Source organism: Cetorhinus maximus, chromosome 8, assembly GCF_964194155.1.
Source record: "Cetorhinus maximus chromosome 8, sCetMax3.hap1.1, whole genome shotgun sequence".
Classification (NCBI taxonomy): domain Eukaryota; kingdom Metazoa; phylum Chordata; class Chondrichthyes; order Lamniformes; family Cetorhinidae; genus Cetorhinus; species Cetorhinus maximus.
Genome location: NC_135886.1, coordinates 43,046,322 through 43,063,818, shown reverse-complemented (window position 1 = coordinate 43,063,818; position 17,497 = coordinate 43,046,322). Strand labels below are relative to the sequence as shown.

The following is a 17,497-nucleotide window of genomic DNA, read 5'->3' as shown; positions in this document are numbered from 1 at the left end:
CTTAACTACATGCTTGTTTAATCTCTGTATTAATGCATTTTGTCACTTCACAACTGCTCCCCAAGGCGGAAACACACCTCCCAATGAAGTCTCATTTTTTTTTATTGGTATTTAAGAATTTATTATTTGCTACTGCGTTCCTATGAGGCAAGCCACATCGATAAAGTGTGAATTTGTACACAAATGTCAACCGGCTCTTTTTATAAGAGATTTTCAACCAAAGCCATTTGTAGTATGAAAGAAGTATTTCTAAAAAGTCTTATCTGCTGGCTTTTCCAAAGTTTAATTCCACTGCTCTACCTCCTCATTACCCATTGTCCTGACTCTTCCCTTAAGATTTAATTGTTCACTTAAACTAGTCCCTGTGTTGAAGCGGTTAATTACGTATCTTTACATTTATTAATAGAGTCATACAATGGTACAGTACCGGAGGCTGCCATTCAGCCCATTAAGTCTATGCTGACTCTTTGGTCGAGCTACTCAATTAGTCCCAACCCCTGTTCTTTCTCATAGCCTTGTAAATGTTTTCTCTTCAAGTGCTTATCCAATTTCCTTTGAAAGCTACAATTGAATCTGCTTCCATCACCATTCCAGATCACAACTCTACACTTTTTTAAAAAAATGTTTCTTCATTAAGTGTTTAAATAGTAAATATTTAGTGGCAAGTGAATGAGTAAATATGGCTGTTCGTCGGCTTATTGCACCAGAAATTCACTTTCATGCAAAACAAAACTGAATGCTGGTAAAACCATGTGTGCCTGCTTTGTTATTACAATAATAACTCATCAGTAAAATTCAAACTTTTAACCTTCTAACTAGAAGAAATTGGATTTCAAACTTATAGTAATGCCTTCCCTCAGCAACAGGTTTGTTCTGCGAAAATGTAATGGAGCTGTAACACTGTGCCAGCAACGTTTCAACACACTTTTTATCACTCTGACACTTTTTATTGAGGAGATTAATGATACTCATTATTTCTCTCTCTCTCCCTCTCCCTCTCTCTCTCCAATGTTTTGAGCAGAATGAGCTCCTTAGGCAGGAACTTGCCAGCATGAAGGAAGCTTTGACAAAGGCAAACCAAGATCAAGAGAGATTGCTGCAAGAAATCAAGAAACTGAATCCTGACTTTAAGCTTTGATGGTTACTACATCCCAGCATATTGTTGTCACTGCCAACAGCCCAAACACTATTTAATTGGAACAAACCTCACCTGGTGATTTATTACTGGAAAAAGCAGATCAGCGTAAACCTAGAGTCACCAAGTGAACCCAGCAGCAACAGGCACAAGAGTGAGGTCTTCAAATCTGCACAGAAGAGACCTTACTTATGTTCCAATGATATTTTGTATTAATTTGTGTCAAGATGACAGTATCTTGGTTCTTGCACGTAGCACTTTTGAAGTGTGATTATGATGGTTATAGGGATGCATAGTAACTGCAGATAGTTAAGTTGGTAACCACCCTTGTTTAAAAAGTCTGGAGTAAGTAGCTTGCAACCATTATGGCAGGAGGCCTCTGGCAGCAGCAGTTGGTTTGGCACATTTAGATGAAGGACAGGGAGGAATGTTAAGAGTACTGTGCACGTGATCAACTGGGAGCATTTATACAAACAGAATAATATTGGATTGATGTAGCAGCTCGACCTGCAAATAAAGGTGCTTCTTAGTAGCCTTGTGCTCCCTAATATTTATCATTTGTGTACATATGCTACACATCTTGCATATAAAAGTTTATTTATAACATGTACTTTGAAGCCACTTGCCACCTTGGGCAGCTGTCATGCAAATATGGTTTTTGGTGAACTTGTTCCCTGAGTAGTTGAGGCTGTTGTTGCAAGCTCTGCCTGCAAAATAGAAATAGTCAATGGTAATGAGTTGAAAAACCAGGATAAAACATTACAAAGTCCCTTCGTGTTTAAACTAACTTCTGCTGGAGTCATCCTGAAAATCCCATGAATGTTGCAGTCTTCCTTGTTATGAACGACTATTGATGTAGCTAACTTGGTGAGAATTCCTCGTGAAGAGCTTCCTTCCAGACTAGACGGCAGCAGGTTTGAGTTCCTGAGTAATCTGTCATGCAAGTTGGTTTGCACTGATTGATGACAAGTCATATTTTCAGCAGGACTTTCTAATCTGTCACCTAGTTAATGATCATGACACACTCACTGTGGGTGGGAATGAGGGTGGAAAATCTTGGTAAATCAGCTTCTATGCAACTAAGATAAAAACAAAAAACTACTGCGGATGCTGGAAATCCAAAACAAAAACAGAATTACCTGGAAAAACTCAGCAGGTCTGGCAGCATCGGCGGAGAAGAAAATAGTCGACGTTTCGAGTCCACATGACCCTTCAACAGAACACAGAAGGGTCATGTGGACTCGAAACGTCGACTCTTTTCTTCTCCGCCGATGCTGCCAGACCTGCTGAGTTTTTCCAGGTAATTCTGTTTTTGTTTTCTATGCAACTTGGCTTGTTGCAGATTAAGTGATCAGGTTTCTGGAGTAGTCCATAGCTCAAGCTGTTGCTTTCTTGTTTTCCTCCTTTCCCCTTCTCCCTTTTCCCCATAAAGGCGTCTCGTGCTGATGAGTTTCTGTATTTTATTTTTCAACATCTGCTAAATCTAAAACCCTAAGCAAAACACAACATTCTGTTAATGTGGAGTTAGAATTAGCTGTGACATTTGCAAAGTAGCACCAGCCACAGTGTCCATAACTTGATTTTAACCTTACAGGACTGAACAAACTTTGTGTGCACAGTTTGGTTTATAGGCCATACCTTTGTCCAGTTGTTGCTACCTTCTTTACACAAGGGAGTGACTTGAACACTAAAGTAGGGAGTCATTTTTAAGTGGGGTAATGTATGCACTATATATTGTGTTTTGGTCAATTAATTTCAGCTGATATAGCATTGGCAAAATGTGTTATAATCTCTGGATGCTAATTATAATTTCTCTGCCATTACCTAAATTTCCTCCATGGAGGCAAATTCTTTTTACCTGCTGTTGCCCATTAGTTGCTTGGGAGTGAATGGATGAATTGTAGTAGCAGATGCTGAGCTTGGCATGCTTCTCTGAATTTTGTAGTTAGATTTATATAAGCCTCAATTTATAGCAGAGACTTCATTCAGGGAAATGTGCATGCTCCTGTCGTTGAATTTTTTTTGTTGACATGCACAGTTCTTCCCAAAACAAGTTGCCATCTTAAATTGTGATTCTGTAATCTTAAAACAGAGCTTATGAACGGAGCTCAATGAGATCGCTCAATTGTTTCTATGGGGTTCTCGGTGCATTGTATATTGGAATCCCAACCCATCTGTTTCAAAACTAAGTAAAAGCTGCACCTTGCAGATTTGTTCCTTGTCCAGTATGAAATGGCTATGAATCCCCAAAATCAGCAATTAATTGCCGCCCAAATAATTTTTAAAAAGCACCAGCCTCAATTTCCGCTGGGAGCCTTTGGGTTTTGGCTGTTTATAAAATCCTGAGTGTCAATACAGTCCTTGTTAAACTTGAATAAACTGTCCAGGATTCAATTTCTTTTAGGCAGTGGAGGCTCACTAAAACTAATGCATCCCTACACCCTGTACAGAGAATCAGAACACCATAGAGTCTCTCTACTTGCATACAGTTGAAGAAGACATTAAGCTGTCCCATAGTGAGTGCGGGGTAAACTGAGCTATTCAAGCTCTTACATGGACAATACTTGGATTAAAAGCTAGACTGAAATGTATTGGGAGATGCCAAAGAATGGCCCCCTATTTATCAAAGTGAGACTAACTTTTTTTGTTGATGAAGGCATGATACTTGGCTTCTGAAGTGCCAGATATTGCCCAGAAGTGCTCCCACCTGCTCAGTTGTAATTGCCTGTTGGCTGCTTACAGATACTTTGGATCAACAGGTCTTATTTCCAGTGAGTTTGGAACAACAGAACTTCCTGTTACTGTAGCTAATGACATTGTGTGTGTTTGATATTGTCAGGTTTATTATATGTATACCTTATCTGAAACTGGTCAGTTTTATAACAGTAGACATTAAATTATAATGCATTTCATCTTTCTTTAAAATGCCAGCAGGCTATTTTTGGTCAATTTTCAGCCGATGAGCAATAGAAGAGGAAAGTCACTAGGTGGTCAATAACTGTTAAAATAGGCTTTAGATTATAAGGGACAGTGACAATTTTTGCTTGCCAAGGATTAGTTTTTAAAGCATGAGGTCAAAATAGTTTTTGGTCAGACTCAATTCTGAGTATGACTGTAATAGCCATTGCAGGTTAATTTTTGTTACACCAAGGTGGTGGAAGAAGAAAGTATTTTCAATGTTTAAAATAGAATGAGTTAAAGAATTTGTAACCCAAATTGAATTAACAAATCTCATAAGTAGCAGGATGAATGTCGGAATTAGCTTCATATCTTTCACTAGGGAAGACAGAAAAAAAATCAGCTACAGTTGCTGCTCCATATCCATCATGACTCTGAAAATGCATGTGTGTTAATTCTGGGTGATCAGGCAGTGATGCCCTGTGTAGCTGAATTACCTATTGACAGTTATGGTCCTGGCTCATGTGAAGAATGGCCACTTAGGTGCGTACTGGAGGGATGCAGTGCCTGTGTAACTATGCTGGGCATGAATTTGTGTGCACATTCCCATTTTCCACACATTGCAAAATAGCTATTCTAGATTCAAATTTTGCTTTTGTCACTGCAGAAAACACTTGAGATCTCTTTTCCTCTTCCCAAAGGCATTGCCTTTGTCTTGTTTTGGAACCATAACAAAATATTTGGTTTATTTAGAATATTCTTTGCTACTGTCCAATCTTCCATTCTTCCCTAGCTGAGGTCGGGAATGGAAATGTTTTTGGTTGCTGTTTCCAACCACTCGTGATTAGAAGCGAGGCATTTCAGGTTGGCCACATTGAATTTAACACTGTGTTGCCCTTTCTCTGGAGATGTTGTGCTCCTCCATAAAGTTCAGCTTTTTATTTTATAGTTGGGATGAGGAATCTTGAATAACTTGCTGTTCTTGGAGACGAACTGAGCGCTCACTACTCAAGTACTGAGCATTCCCATTGCTGCAGTGTGGGTGAATGATGAAAAAAAATCTCTAACTAGAGGGTCGCCTATTCTCATAATTCTGCCTGGCTCTTTCATTTCTGATTTGAATTCCATCCTCTTCTCCCAACCCGTGTATGTGCTTCCCATCTGAATATTGGACTGGGAAAACCACAATTCTCTTCTCCACCCTGTCATTTGTTAAGGAAAGTGGAAATAGTGATTGTCATCTACACCCACCAAGCTGAATCTGTGACATTATGAGGACTCATTACTTTATGAATAGACTTATGAATTGGTTTCATTGTGTCTTTTTTTGTAGAAGTTCAGCTTTTCATAGGAGTTATGTTGAAGTAAGTCTGAAAGCATGGATATTGTTGCCTGCCAGGATTTATGTAATCGGGTCGGAATTGAAGATGACAAAATAGCTGGCTTTAGGAATTGCACTTGCAGTGTGTAGTTTAAATAAACAACTAACATACTGGCAGTATTAACATAATTCAGTTAGTTGGAACTTCTGGTTTGAACTAGTGATTTTACATTAACACTGGACAGAAAAATTGTTTTTTTTTCACTTGAGTTTACATTTGCCCAATGGCATATTTAAATAATGACATTGTAAGGAAGGAGTGTGTATATGGCTTATTTGACTGTTTCCAAGTCTTACAAGTTATAAGGTAATCTTGCTCAGTTTGATTTATTACTGAACCATCCTTGGTTTTGTTACATAGATTAAATCCAGAAGTGGAATACAACTGCTCTCTCTATTTTGGTAATTCACCTCTTTGAACACATTAATCATCTGGCTGTGACTTTTTTCGTTCAACAGAAGCCTACCTGTTTCTTTTTTTTCCACTTGTAACTGAAACAGAGCCATATGAACTTCGAACAATTGATTATTTTGTTTTGAGCAACTTTTCAAGTTGTTACATGCTTCTGTTGATTAACTATAATGGCTCTGGAATGCTGGCCCCCAACTTAGTTGTGTGACACATTTTGATAGAATCATTCTGTTTCAGGGACAAATGACATCTTGCTGTATTTGGAAGCTAGTTTAAAATATAATCGTACTGGTATTATCTTTCCTGCAGATAGTGTATACTTGACTGGAATTTGAGAGGCAAAGTTGTGTTGATGGATCTCTTATTAATCAACTATTCAGTGCTTGGTGTGAAGTGAGACATTCTCATTTTTTTGACCGGGAATAATGAATCTGCCCTTTTAAACACTAAGTTATCAATTAATATTTTATTTTTCAGTAATGTATTTACTTCTGTGACATTCTGCAGCAAGCACTCCAGAATGTCGCAATAAACGCCTATCGAGTGTGTTCGTCTGTGGATATTTTTAACCAGAATCAAAATATGCACAAGTTCTTGGATTCAAGTGATTAATATACCTTCCTGAAAACCTAGTTACTTTGATCTAAACTCCTCCTCCCTTCTGCTCCCAGCCGTCTGCCCATCTACCAATCCCTTCTTGCTGAACAATGTAATGCCTGTTGAAGCAAGACCTTTTCTCTCATTGGCATGAATGACTGCATTTTTTTCCCCAGCCCTGCCCCCCCCTCAATTTGGAACGAAATTTCCCCATGAGAGCTCAGCATTGAAGGACTGTGATTATAACCCCTGCACCAGCATACTTTGGCACCATACATTTGAACTAATAATATTGCACTGCCTTAATTTGTTAAAGGTATATGGATTATTATAATAATTCACTGGCAGCCATAATTCTTCTAATCACCCTCAACACCAGGACTGAGCTATGCCACTGCTTAATGAAATATTTTTGTGTGCACATACTAAAATCGACCAGAATCTTTTTAAATACTGCCACCGTCTTTTGTAATCAAATGCTGTGTAATGCTCTATGTATACAAAAGCACAACTGTTTTGGTAATCTGAACCATTAAATTCTGATTTCCCTTCTTGCCTGCACCTTGCATATTACTCTGTTGTCTGGTTAATCCTTTCTGTAATACGTACAATGTGCCATACTTTGTTTCATATTTAAAAGTGCAGTTGATTTCAAACCAGCACTTTCACTAGAAAGTTCAACAAGGCACAAAAGGTAAACTCCTTTCCAAAGCAGCTTTGTGGAAATAGGCTGCATATGTGCAAACATGAGTTTAACCATTCACTGAGGCTAAATCTTTCAAACAGTCCCAAAATGCATAAATCCAAAGCAGTGACCGAAATGCTTAAGCTGTGCTTATCTCGGAGCATGTGGAAAAATTTGAACCAAAAAAACCATTAAATTCAAATGGGATTTGAGGTAAATTTTTCAAATCCCTGAATTAATTATTTCACTCGCAGCATCTATTCTTGACCTGAACTTATCAGCATTAATATTCGTGTGCCATATTTTCGTAAAAATGCTGACAGAACATGTATTACTGCTGCCCCTTGACCTTTCTGGTGCACTTTTTTTATGGTTGTGGAAAGGCTCATTGTATGTTGATGCCCATTTTTTGTCACTGTCAGAAGCCAGCATTTCGCCAAACATTGTAATACTGAATTTATCAAATGCCTCAGTACAGTAAAAGTCAACTATAGTAACATAAAATAATAAAAGGAGTAATATGAAAACTCCTTTAATCCATTCCAGGTTTCATTCCAGTAATTTAACTGAGGTGCAGAGGTCTTTAGAAATCACAACTAAATGTAATGTAAGTAGCTGAAACTTAAACTGGTTATGCTTGAGTAAAGGCACACCCAACTTTTTGCTCAAAAATATTTTAGTACTGTACAGTTAAGCATGCATGACCATTGCAACACAGTGGTAAAACAGCCAGTTAAGTGGTTTAAACCGTGTGTTTGAGGCATTTATGTTGAAATTCTGATGTGGTATTTCCAGTTCCACTTTTAGAGCCACTCTGGCACATGTTGATGACTGGTTCTGTGAATCAGTATTGTTAAATATTTTTGAAATAAATTAACATCATCTAAAGTTTGAGTCTCTGGTTTGTTGCTAAAATAACGTGCCTTTAACACATAAGTTGCATCCATTGACTCCAGCTTGAATACTTGAGTGTGTAATGGACAGGGAGAGGTGGTGGGATAACTTTTCCCCTTTTCCTCACCTATCAGTTGACTGCAACAAGACACAGATTTTGAGAAGGAGTATTTTAAATTTTTGAGTGTTGTGATTTTAAACACGAAAAAGGCTTTCTGGTAAGTTTAAATCAAAAGAAAGGATAAATGTTTATTTACTCAACACCTGAAATGTAAACACAATGAAACACCCACTCCCTCAAACATACAGACACACATGCACAAGAAAAGATGACTTAAAGAGATGACATGCACTTAGATTATTAACAGAGTAACAAGAAATAAATAGTGCCCTTAATCGATGGTTTAAGATGAAAACATTGCCGGGCTCTGAAGGGTTTCTCTCTCCTCATTCTTTGAAGATAACTGAAGGCTGGAAGTTTCTGGGTTTTCATACATAGTTGCAGACAAGCTTCTGGAGAGAAGAAATATAATTTTGCAGGTGAAAACAAATTATCCCATCTGCTTACTGCCTGAGTTGACTGTCTATTTAGGCAGGATTCCTTTCTTGCTGGGGAGATGATGATCCCTCTGTCCTAAGTAGTCCCAGACTGTCTTGCTCTAGCCTATCCTTGGAATAATAAGATTTGTTATCTCGAGCCAGTTTCGACCATGTGACCCTAGACTCAATACTTCCACGATCCACACCAGTGACCTGTTGTCATAAGCCGTCATTGATGTGAATGGTGGCCATTCACATTTGCTTGTGATAAAATGGTTTCTCCACGCCCCTTTGTTAGGTTTTCAGTTTGAAGACACCGAGTCTGGCGTGACCATTGTATTTGAGTTTTTTGTAAGTTTCCAGACAATAGGAGCTGTAAATTCCACAAGTGATCTCCAATCCTGAACATTTCTGCAAGGGAAGGTCCTCCACACAGACTTTTTATTTTAATGACTTTCCAAAGGCATGAGTTAGCTCCTAGCTGTACAGAAATCACAAAGTCACCTAACCCCCTGGATCCCATCTTGGGTCAACATAAATCGTCCATATTCCATGCTGTTTTATATGTAAAAAAGAAAATGTCCATTATCGCCTTATGTCCACAGGCATATGATGCAAGTTTGACAAGTGCTATTAAATATTTGCTCTGCTGCTCAAGGTGTCTTGGTAAACATAAGTTGCATCAATCCAGCCAAATCAGCCCCTGTTGCTTTTTTCAGTTTCCTAAAGATGATGAATACTTTGTGAAATAAAAGTTGAATTAAATTCAAGTATTCTATTCAATAGGATCAGAAGTAAGGTTGCTACAATGCAGAGGATTGTGTATAAGACATTTTTATTCCATCCCCCCATAACCTGGAACAACTTTTTTATATAATCCTTAAAGTTTGGCCTGTAACTACTATTACTCCAGGATCCTGCTCTGAAGAAAGCTTTCAACTGTGAAATTTAGGAAGAGAAACAAGTCAATAGTGCAGGGTAGTAATATGGGTAATAACCAAAGTGTGACAGGAAGGGATAGTGCATATAAATATAAGAATGTACCACCAAATAGTGTAAAGGAAAATGATGACGTCTGAATGCACGCAACATTCATTGCGATAGATGAATTGATGGCACAAATAAAACTAAATGATATGATCTGATGGCCATTGTAGAGATATGGTTGCAAGGCAACCAAGGCTAGAAACGAAATATTCATGGGTACTTGACAATGGAGGTGGAGTGGTTCTGTTAATACATCGGGAAAGAGGAGTCGGCTATTCGGCCCTTCTAGCCTGCTCTGCCATTCTGAGATCACGGCTGATCTGGTTGTGGTCTCAAATCTGCTCCCTGCCCCCGCAACCCCCCACCCCCACCCCCCCGCCATCCCCAGTAACCCTCAACTCCCTTGTTTATCAAAAATCTGTCTAACTCTGCCTTGAATAAATTCAATGATCCAGCCTCCACTGCTTTCTGGGGAAGAAAATTACACAGACTAACAACGCCCAGTGCATAAAAAATTTCTCCTTGCCTCTTTTAAGAGGGAGACCTCTTATTCTTAAACTGTGTCCCCTTGTTCTTTTCTGCCCCACAAGAGGAAACGTCCTCCTGGTATACACCCCATCAAGTCCACTCAGGATCTTCTATGTTTCAATAAAATTCTTTTAAATTCCAATGGGCACAGACCCAACCTGCTCAACCATTTTTTTTAAAGATAAGCACTTCATCCCAAGAATGAGTTAAGTGAACCCCCGCTGAACTGCTAATGCAATTATATTCTTATTAAAATGAGACCAAAACTGTACACAGTACTCCAGATGTGGTCTCACCAAGGCCCTGTACAGCTGCAGTGACACTTTCCTACTTTTATATTACATTCCTCTTACAATAAACACCAATATTCCATTTGCCTTCCTAACCACTTACTGTACCTGCATACTAACATTTTGAGATTCATGCACCAGGACACCTAGATCCATCTGTACCACGAAGTTTGCAATTTCTCTCCATTCAAATTGTAAACTGCTTTTCCCCAAACTGAACAAGTTCACATTTTCCCACATTATACTCCTTCACTTCACACAATGAGAGTTTTGGGCCTTGAATGCACTGCCTGTGTGTGTGGTGGAGGCAGGTTCAATTGAGGCATTCAAGAGGGCATTAGATAATTATTTAAATAGAAACAAATGTGCAAGGGTATGGGGAAAAGGCAGGGCAATGGCACCAGGTCAAAATGCTCATTTGGAGAGCCGGTGCAGACATGATGGGCCGAATGGCCTCCTTCTGTGCCGTTAAAATTTTGTGATTCCGTGATCTGTCAATTTTTTGACCACTCACTTAACCTACCTAAATCCCTTTGCAGAGTCTACCTCCTCTTGAAAACCTGCTCTCCTTCCTATCTTGGTGTCATCGGCAAATTTAGCTACAATTCAGACCCTTCATCCAAGTCTTTGATACAGATTGTAAATAGTGATGCCCCGGTACTGATCCATGTGGCACTCATTGTAAGTTGTCAAGAGGCAGTAGACTCTGCAAAGGAATTTAGATAAGTTAAGTGAGTGGGAAATCTGGCAGCTGGAGTGTAATGTGGGAAAATATGAGCTTGTCAACCCGAAAAAGTCCCATTATCCCTATTCTCTGCTTCCTATTAGCCAACAAATATTTTATTTATGCTAGTATGTTACCTCCTCCACCCTGTGTTTATTTCATGTAGAGGATGAGATAGTGTGTTTGTGAGAAATGATCTTGGCTAGGAAGATTAAGATGTAAAACCAGTTTTGATGGAGATTTTAAAAAATAGCAAGACAAACAAGTCAATGGTGGGAATAGTCTCTAAGCCCCCTAATAGCAACATTGTATAATAGAGTTAAGTCAAGAAATAATGGGAGCTTGTAAGAAACATACTCAAATACTGTGGGTACCTTTAATCTTCACATTGATCAGATTTGTCAAAGGTTTCCTTGATGACGGTTTCAGAGTGCATTTGGGGCTGTGTCTTAGAACAATACATTGTGGAACCAACCAGGGAACAGGTTATTTTACATGTGAATGTATATTTTAGATATGCAATGTATAATGAGATAGGATTAATTAATGATCGCATAGTAAAGCATTCTCTTGGAAAGACTCTGGAGAAGAGTAATCATCGAATTTCAAATTCAGTTTCAATATGAGAAACCTGGGTCTAAAACTAGTAACTTGAGCTTAATTAGGAGAAATTACAATGGTATTCTTAAGCCCATTGAAGGCATGTCATTTGTATAACTTTTAAAATACAAGAGTATACGAAACAGAGAGTAGAGATAAATGGGTCTTTTTTGAGTTTGAGCTTTAACTAGCAGAGTGCCTCAGGGATCAATGCTGGGGCCTCAACTTTTTACAATCTATATCAATAATTTGGATGAAGGGACCAAATGTAAGGTAGCTAAATTTGCCAATGACACCAAGATAGGTAGGAAAGTAAGTTGTCAAGAGGCAGTAGACTCTGCAAAGGGATTTAGATAAGTGAGTGGGAAATCTGGCAGCTGAAGTGTAATGTGGGAAAATATGAACTTGTCCACTTTGGCAGGAAGAATAGAATTGCAGTATACCATTTAAATGGAGAGAGATTGCAGAACTTGGTCATATAGAGGAACCTGAGTGTCCTGATAGATGAATCACAAAATGTTAGTAAGCAGATACAGTAAGTGGTTAGGAAGGCAAATGGAATGTTGGCCTTTTTTTGCAATGGAAATGGATTATAAAAGTAGGGAAGTTTTACTGCAGCTGTACAGGGTCTTGGTGAGAGCACATCTGGATTGCTGCTTACAATTTTGGTCTCCTTTTTTGAAAGAAAGTGTAGGGTGGGATTTTCCAGCCCTGACATCGGCAGGCATCGTCGTGGGCAGGATGGGAAAATTTAGAGCCGTTAAAAGTCATGGCTCTCCAAAGTCTCTCCCGCCACAGCCCCTTTTCCCCCACAACCCCCAACGATGCTCCCTTGTGTCAGGGCTGGAAAATTCTGTCAATAATTGCATTGGAAGCAGTTGAGAGAAGGTTGACTTGACTCATTCCTGGGATGAAGAGCTTATGTTATGAGGATAGGTTGAACAGGTTCAGCCGATACCCAATGGAGTTTAGAAGAATGAGAGGTGATCTTATTGAAACATATAAGATCCTGAGGAGACTTGATAGGGTAGATATTGGGAGGATGTGGGGGAGACTAGAAGTAGGGACACAGTTTAAGAATAAGTGTTTCCCTTTTAAGATGGGGATGAGAAATCTTCTCTGTGGGTCATTAGTATATGGAGTTCTGTTCTCCAGGAAGAAGCGGAGGCTGCATCATTTAATTTATTTAAGGCTGAGTTAGATAGATTTTTAATAGACAAGGGAGTCGAGGTTAATGGGGGCGGTAGTTGAGACCACAACCAAATCAGCCATAATCTAACTGAATGCTGGAGCAGGCTCGAAGGGCCGAATATCCTATTCCTGCTCCTAGGTCCTCTGTTCCTATGTTGTTCAATATGGAATCTTTGAATTGACATAAATGTGCTCCAAAATAGCTGCTGGAGGTTAGATGACTGGTCTGTGTATTCAGGGAGCTGGCCCACAGTCTGACTATGTGCTAAAGAAAGACAAAAGGTACATTCCAAACTAAATGATATTCATTACACATATCCTGAAAGACCATCAGAAGGCATTCCTAAATTGAATGGGTCTTTTTGAAAAGAAAGCAATTGTTATAACCCATCAAGGTGGATGTGTTAAAAATGGGACAGTAATCCAAAAACGATAAAGCAGATATGACTCATTAATCTAAGAACACCACCATATTTGGGAAAGAAACCACAGTTGTGAGGAGTCACAATTGGTGGAGCAGCCATGTTTGTCCATTTTAAATCTTTAAATAAGAATTGCTGTCTGCAGAAAAGGCAGACACAGAAAAGGCAATAATATCTGTGGCTGAGAAGATCTGAAGGCTGTACCATTGTAAGATCTTCAAACGAAGCTGACTTTGTGACCGAGAAAGTCTATTGCTTCGAGAAAATCTGCAAAATACTTTGATATATGACCTTGGCTGTTGAGTTCATCTAAACTGCACTTCAGGTGTGTAGAAGACCTTCCATCAGGCCTGCAACATACCTTTTCCAGAAGGAAGACGTGTATTATGAACTTTTATAACTTGTAAAAGTGCACTGTTGTGTCAAACTGCACTCTCCTTGAATGTCTTTGTGCGGGTGATTGTGTGAGTGGGTGCCATAGTGTTCAATTTCAGGGTGAGTGCTTAAAGAAATAATCACCTTTCTTTGTTTAAACCCACAAAAAGCTTGCTGATGGTTATTCAAATCGTCCATACACTCGGGTTTAAAAAACACACATACACATCTTCCTCTCATTCACTGATTATGGACAGTTGGGAAGGAGACAGGGATTTTAGCAGTTTTCTCTCACCGTGTTTGTAACAGCACGAGGACAGTGTTGGCTACAGCGGACTAGGAAAATAGATTACAAGGTGAACAGAAGTTCAAAAATTTCAGATCATAAACTCTCTCCTCCATCCCCACCCCCTTTCCAATCCCCCCTTTTCCAATTATTTATAATTTTTAAAAAATATATTTTTCTTTTCCCTCTTATTTTTAAATTTATTTCAATCTATTGTTTCATCTCCACTTTAGCCCATTTCGATCCCTTCCCCCCACCCCACACCCACTAGGGCCATGTGCCACTAGCTTGTCCTGCTTGCTACTCTTAATGTCCTCATTAGCACATCCTTTAGATAATATCACCACCGTCAACACCCCTCTGCCCTTTTGTCTATGACTTCACCTATCATTGGCCCCCTATCGAGCTCTACCTGTCCCTCTACCAGCTTATATTTCATCTCATTTCTATATGTCTTAGTTCTGATGAAGGGTCACACGGACTCGAAACGTCAACCGTATCCCTCTCTGCAGATGCTGTCAGACCTGCTGAGTTTTTCCAGGTATTTTTGTTTTTGTTTTAGAAGGTAAGATGGTAGATAAACAGTGACAGGCATTTGAGATATTTTGGAATTCTCAACAAAGATGTATTCCATGAAGAAAGCAACACTACAAGAATGAATTAACTGGCTAACCAAGGAAGTTAAGGATGGTATCAAATTATAGAATCATAGATATGGTTACAGTGCAGGAGACCATTCAGCCCATTGTGTACATTCTGGCACTCTGCAAGAGCAGCTCAGTTCATCCTACTCTCCTGCTTTTTACCCATGGTGGTGCTCAGCAAATTAAAAGAAAAGGCATATGATGTTGTAAAGATTAGTGGTGTGCCAGGCAACTTGGAAAATATTAAAAACCAGCAAAGGATGACTCAAAATTGTAAAAGGAGAAAATCAATTTCAGCCAAAGTTTAATTTCATCAAAGTTTTATTTATATAAAAATCTATTTCCATCGTGGCCAAATTGAGGTAAGTTTTACAATCAATCATTTCAAGTAAAATATAAAATACAAAAAAAATGGTGGAAAGAACAGTAGAATAATGTACTGATCATCAGATTAGGGTTTTTAACGTTATCTGGTTTCAAAGTTTAAGTCATTAAAGTTTGTTCATTGTGCGGTTGAGATATGGCATTGGACTATTCTTAAATCTTGTCGTTTTAGATCTTAATTCAGTTAGTTGTTTTGAATTCCATAGCTGATAGCCGCTGAGCTTTGTCTGCAGGTAACAAGTAGTGAAGTGTGAAGATTCGCAGCGATCTTGTAAAAGAAGGGCAGAGTTGATTGTGTATGTTCTCAAGTGTCTTCAGACCGCAATCATGTAGGGCATCTGAGGACTATGTAATAAGAGTCAGGAGTTAAGCTTTGCTGCTTTGTGATTCTGCTCAGGTGCCCCATATTGTAACACAGAGCAAATAAAAGATGTAAATATTACGGGATCATCGTTTGAGAGGGAATGGTATTTCAGCTTCTGATCCATGTGTTGAAATGGCTGTTAGCTCATTTAACAATAGATGTGACGTTAATGTCTCAATTCAGATCTGTCTGGATAAATATACCCAATAGTTTGACGGTGTTATGATGTGACTGAGAGTAAACTAGCAAGAAATATAAAAGCAGACATTAAGAGCTTCTGAAAGTATGTAAAAAGAGAGTAGCTGAACATTGTTCCCCCAGTGGTTAAGACTGGGAATTTTTAATAAGAAACAAGAAAATAGCAGAGACTGGACAAATATTTAGAAGACACTAAAAGCACCCCATAATTGAATAAATTCAGGAAGAAAAGGGAGGAAGGAACTTGAAACAATTACTACTACTACAGAATAAGTACTAGGCAAACTAATGGAACTAAAGGTTGATACGTCCCCTTGACCTGATGGCCTGCAATCCTAGGGTTTTAAAGGAAGTGGCTGCAGAGATAGTGAATACATTGGTCGTAATCTTCCAAAATTTCCAAGATTCTGGAAAGGTCCCAGTGAATTGGAAAACTGCAAATGTAACACTTCTCGTCAGGAAAGGAGGGAAACAGAAAGCAGGAAACCATAGGCCAGTTAGCCCAACATCAATTAGGAAAATGGTGGAATCCATTATTAAAGAAGTGATGGCAGGACGTTTAGAAAATCATAATACAATCAGGAAGAGTCAACATGGTTTTGTGAAAGGGAATTCACGTTTGATTAATTTGTTAGAGTTCTTTGAGGATGTAACAAGCAGGATGGATAAAAGGGATCACTAGATTTAGTGTTATTTAGATTTCCTAAAGGCCTTTGATGAGGTGCCATATGGACAGTTACTGCACACAATAAGAGCTCATGGAGTTGGTGATAATATATTCAGATAGATAGAGAATTGGTTAACTAACAGAAAAAAGTTAGACGTCACTTTCAGCTTGGCAAGCTGCAACTAGTGGGGAACCACAGGGATCAGTGCTGGGCCTCAGCTATTTACAATCAATACAGAGTGCATTGTAACCAAATTTGCTGACGATACAAAAGTGGGAAAGCAAGTTGTGAGGAGGATAGAGAGCCTGCAAAAGGATATTGATAGGTTAAGTGAGGGGGACAAAATTTGCCAGATGGAGTGTTATGTGGAAAAATTTGAGTTATGAAGAATAGAAAAGCAGAATATTTAACTGGAGAGCGACTACGGAATGTTGCAGTACAGAGGGCTCTTGGCATCTCCTACATGAACCACAAAGTTAGCATGTAATTAGGAAGGCAAATGGAATACTAGCCTTTATTGCAAGGCGGATGGAGGATAAAAGCAAAAGTCTTGCTCCAAATGTAGGTTGCATTGGTGAGACCATACCTAGAATAGTGCATACAGTTTGATCTGCTTATTCAGGGAGGAATATACTTGCACTGGAAGCAGTTCAGAGAGGGTTTGCAAGTTTGATTCCTGGGGTGAAGAGTTGCCTTACAGGGAAAGGCTAAGCAGGTTGGGGTTTAGAAGAATGATAGGTGACCTTATTGAAACATAAGATTTTGAGTGGGCTTCTCAGGTCGATGCCGAGAGGAGATTTCCCTTCATGGGGGAATCTAGGGGCAGAATATTTTGCTCGATGTGTGGGTGCATGGCCAACACACTCAAGAGTAAAACAGCACGTGATAACGTCAGGTGAGCGTCCCAATGTCATCACGCACTCGTGTGATATTTCAGTCAGCGGGCATGTGCAGTGCCGGAGCCAAGCCCGCCATTAATTAACAGGCCACTTAAGGCCATTGACAGTCTAATTGACGGCGATTTTTCCTTGCCTGTGCGATTTCGTGCTCGTCGCATGGGCAAAACAGGCAGGCAGCCAGCCGACATTTTCAAAAACCTTATCCAAGGGCGGAGAAAAAGGGTCAGCAGCATTGCCAGTGTGAGTAGTGAGGAATTTTGGAGATAGTTTGCAGCTGATTGCTTATTTCTACTTGGCAGCTTCAACTCTGTTCTGGGCTTCATTTCAGGACTTATTGTTGTCTCCAAGTCCCTCGGGGGATTTAGACCATGTGGACCCTTCCAGGTATCAGACAG

At 39.3% G+C, this 17,497-nt stretch overlaps 1 protein-coding gene across 2 annotated transcripts in view; it reads left to right on the top strand.

The window, feature by feature from the left end:
* bltp3a (bridge-like lipid transfer protein family member 3A) overlaps window positions 1-1,666 on the top strand; it is a 153,297-nt gene extending 151,631 nt beyond the window's left edge. For both annotated transcript variants that reach the window (XM_078546733.1, XM_078546732.1), the window contains one exon: window positions 1,022-1,666. In XM_078546733.1, coding sequence (XP_078402859.1) covers window positions 1,022-1,138 — 117 coding nt within the window. In that variant the 3' untranslated portion in view covers window positions 1,139-1,666. The remainder of the gene's footprint in view (window positions 1-1,021) is intronic.
* The last annotated feature ends 15,831 nt before the right edge of the window (window positions 1,667-17,497 follow it).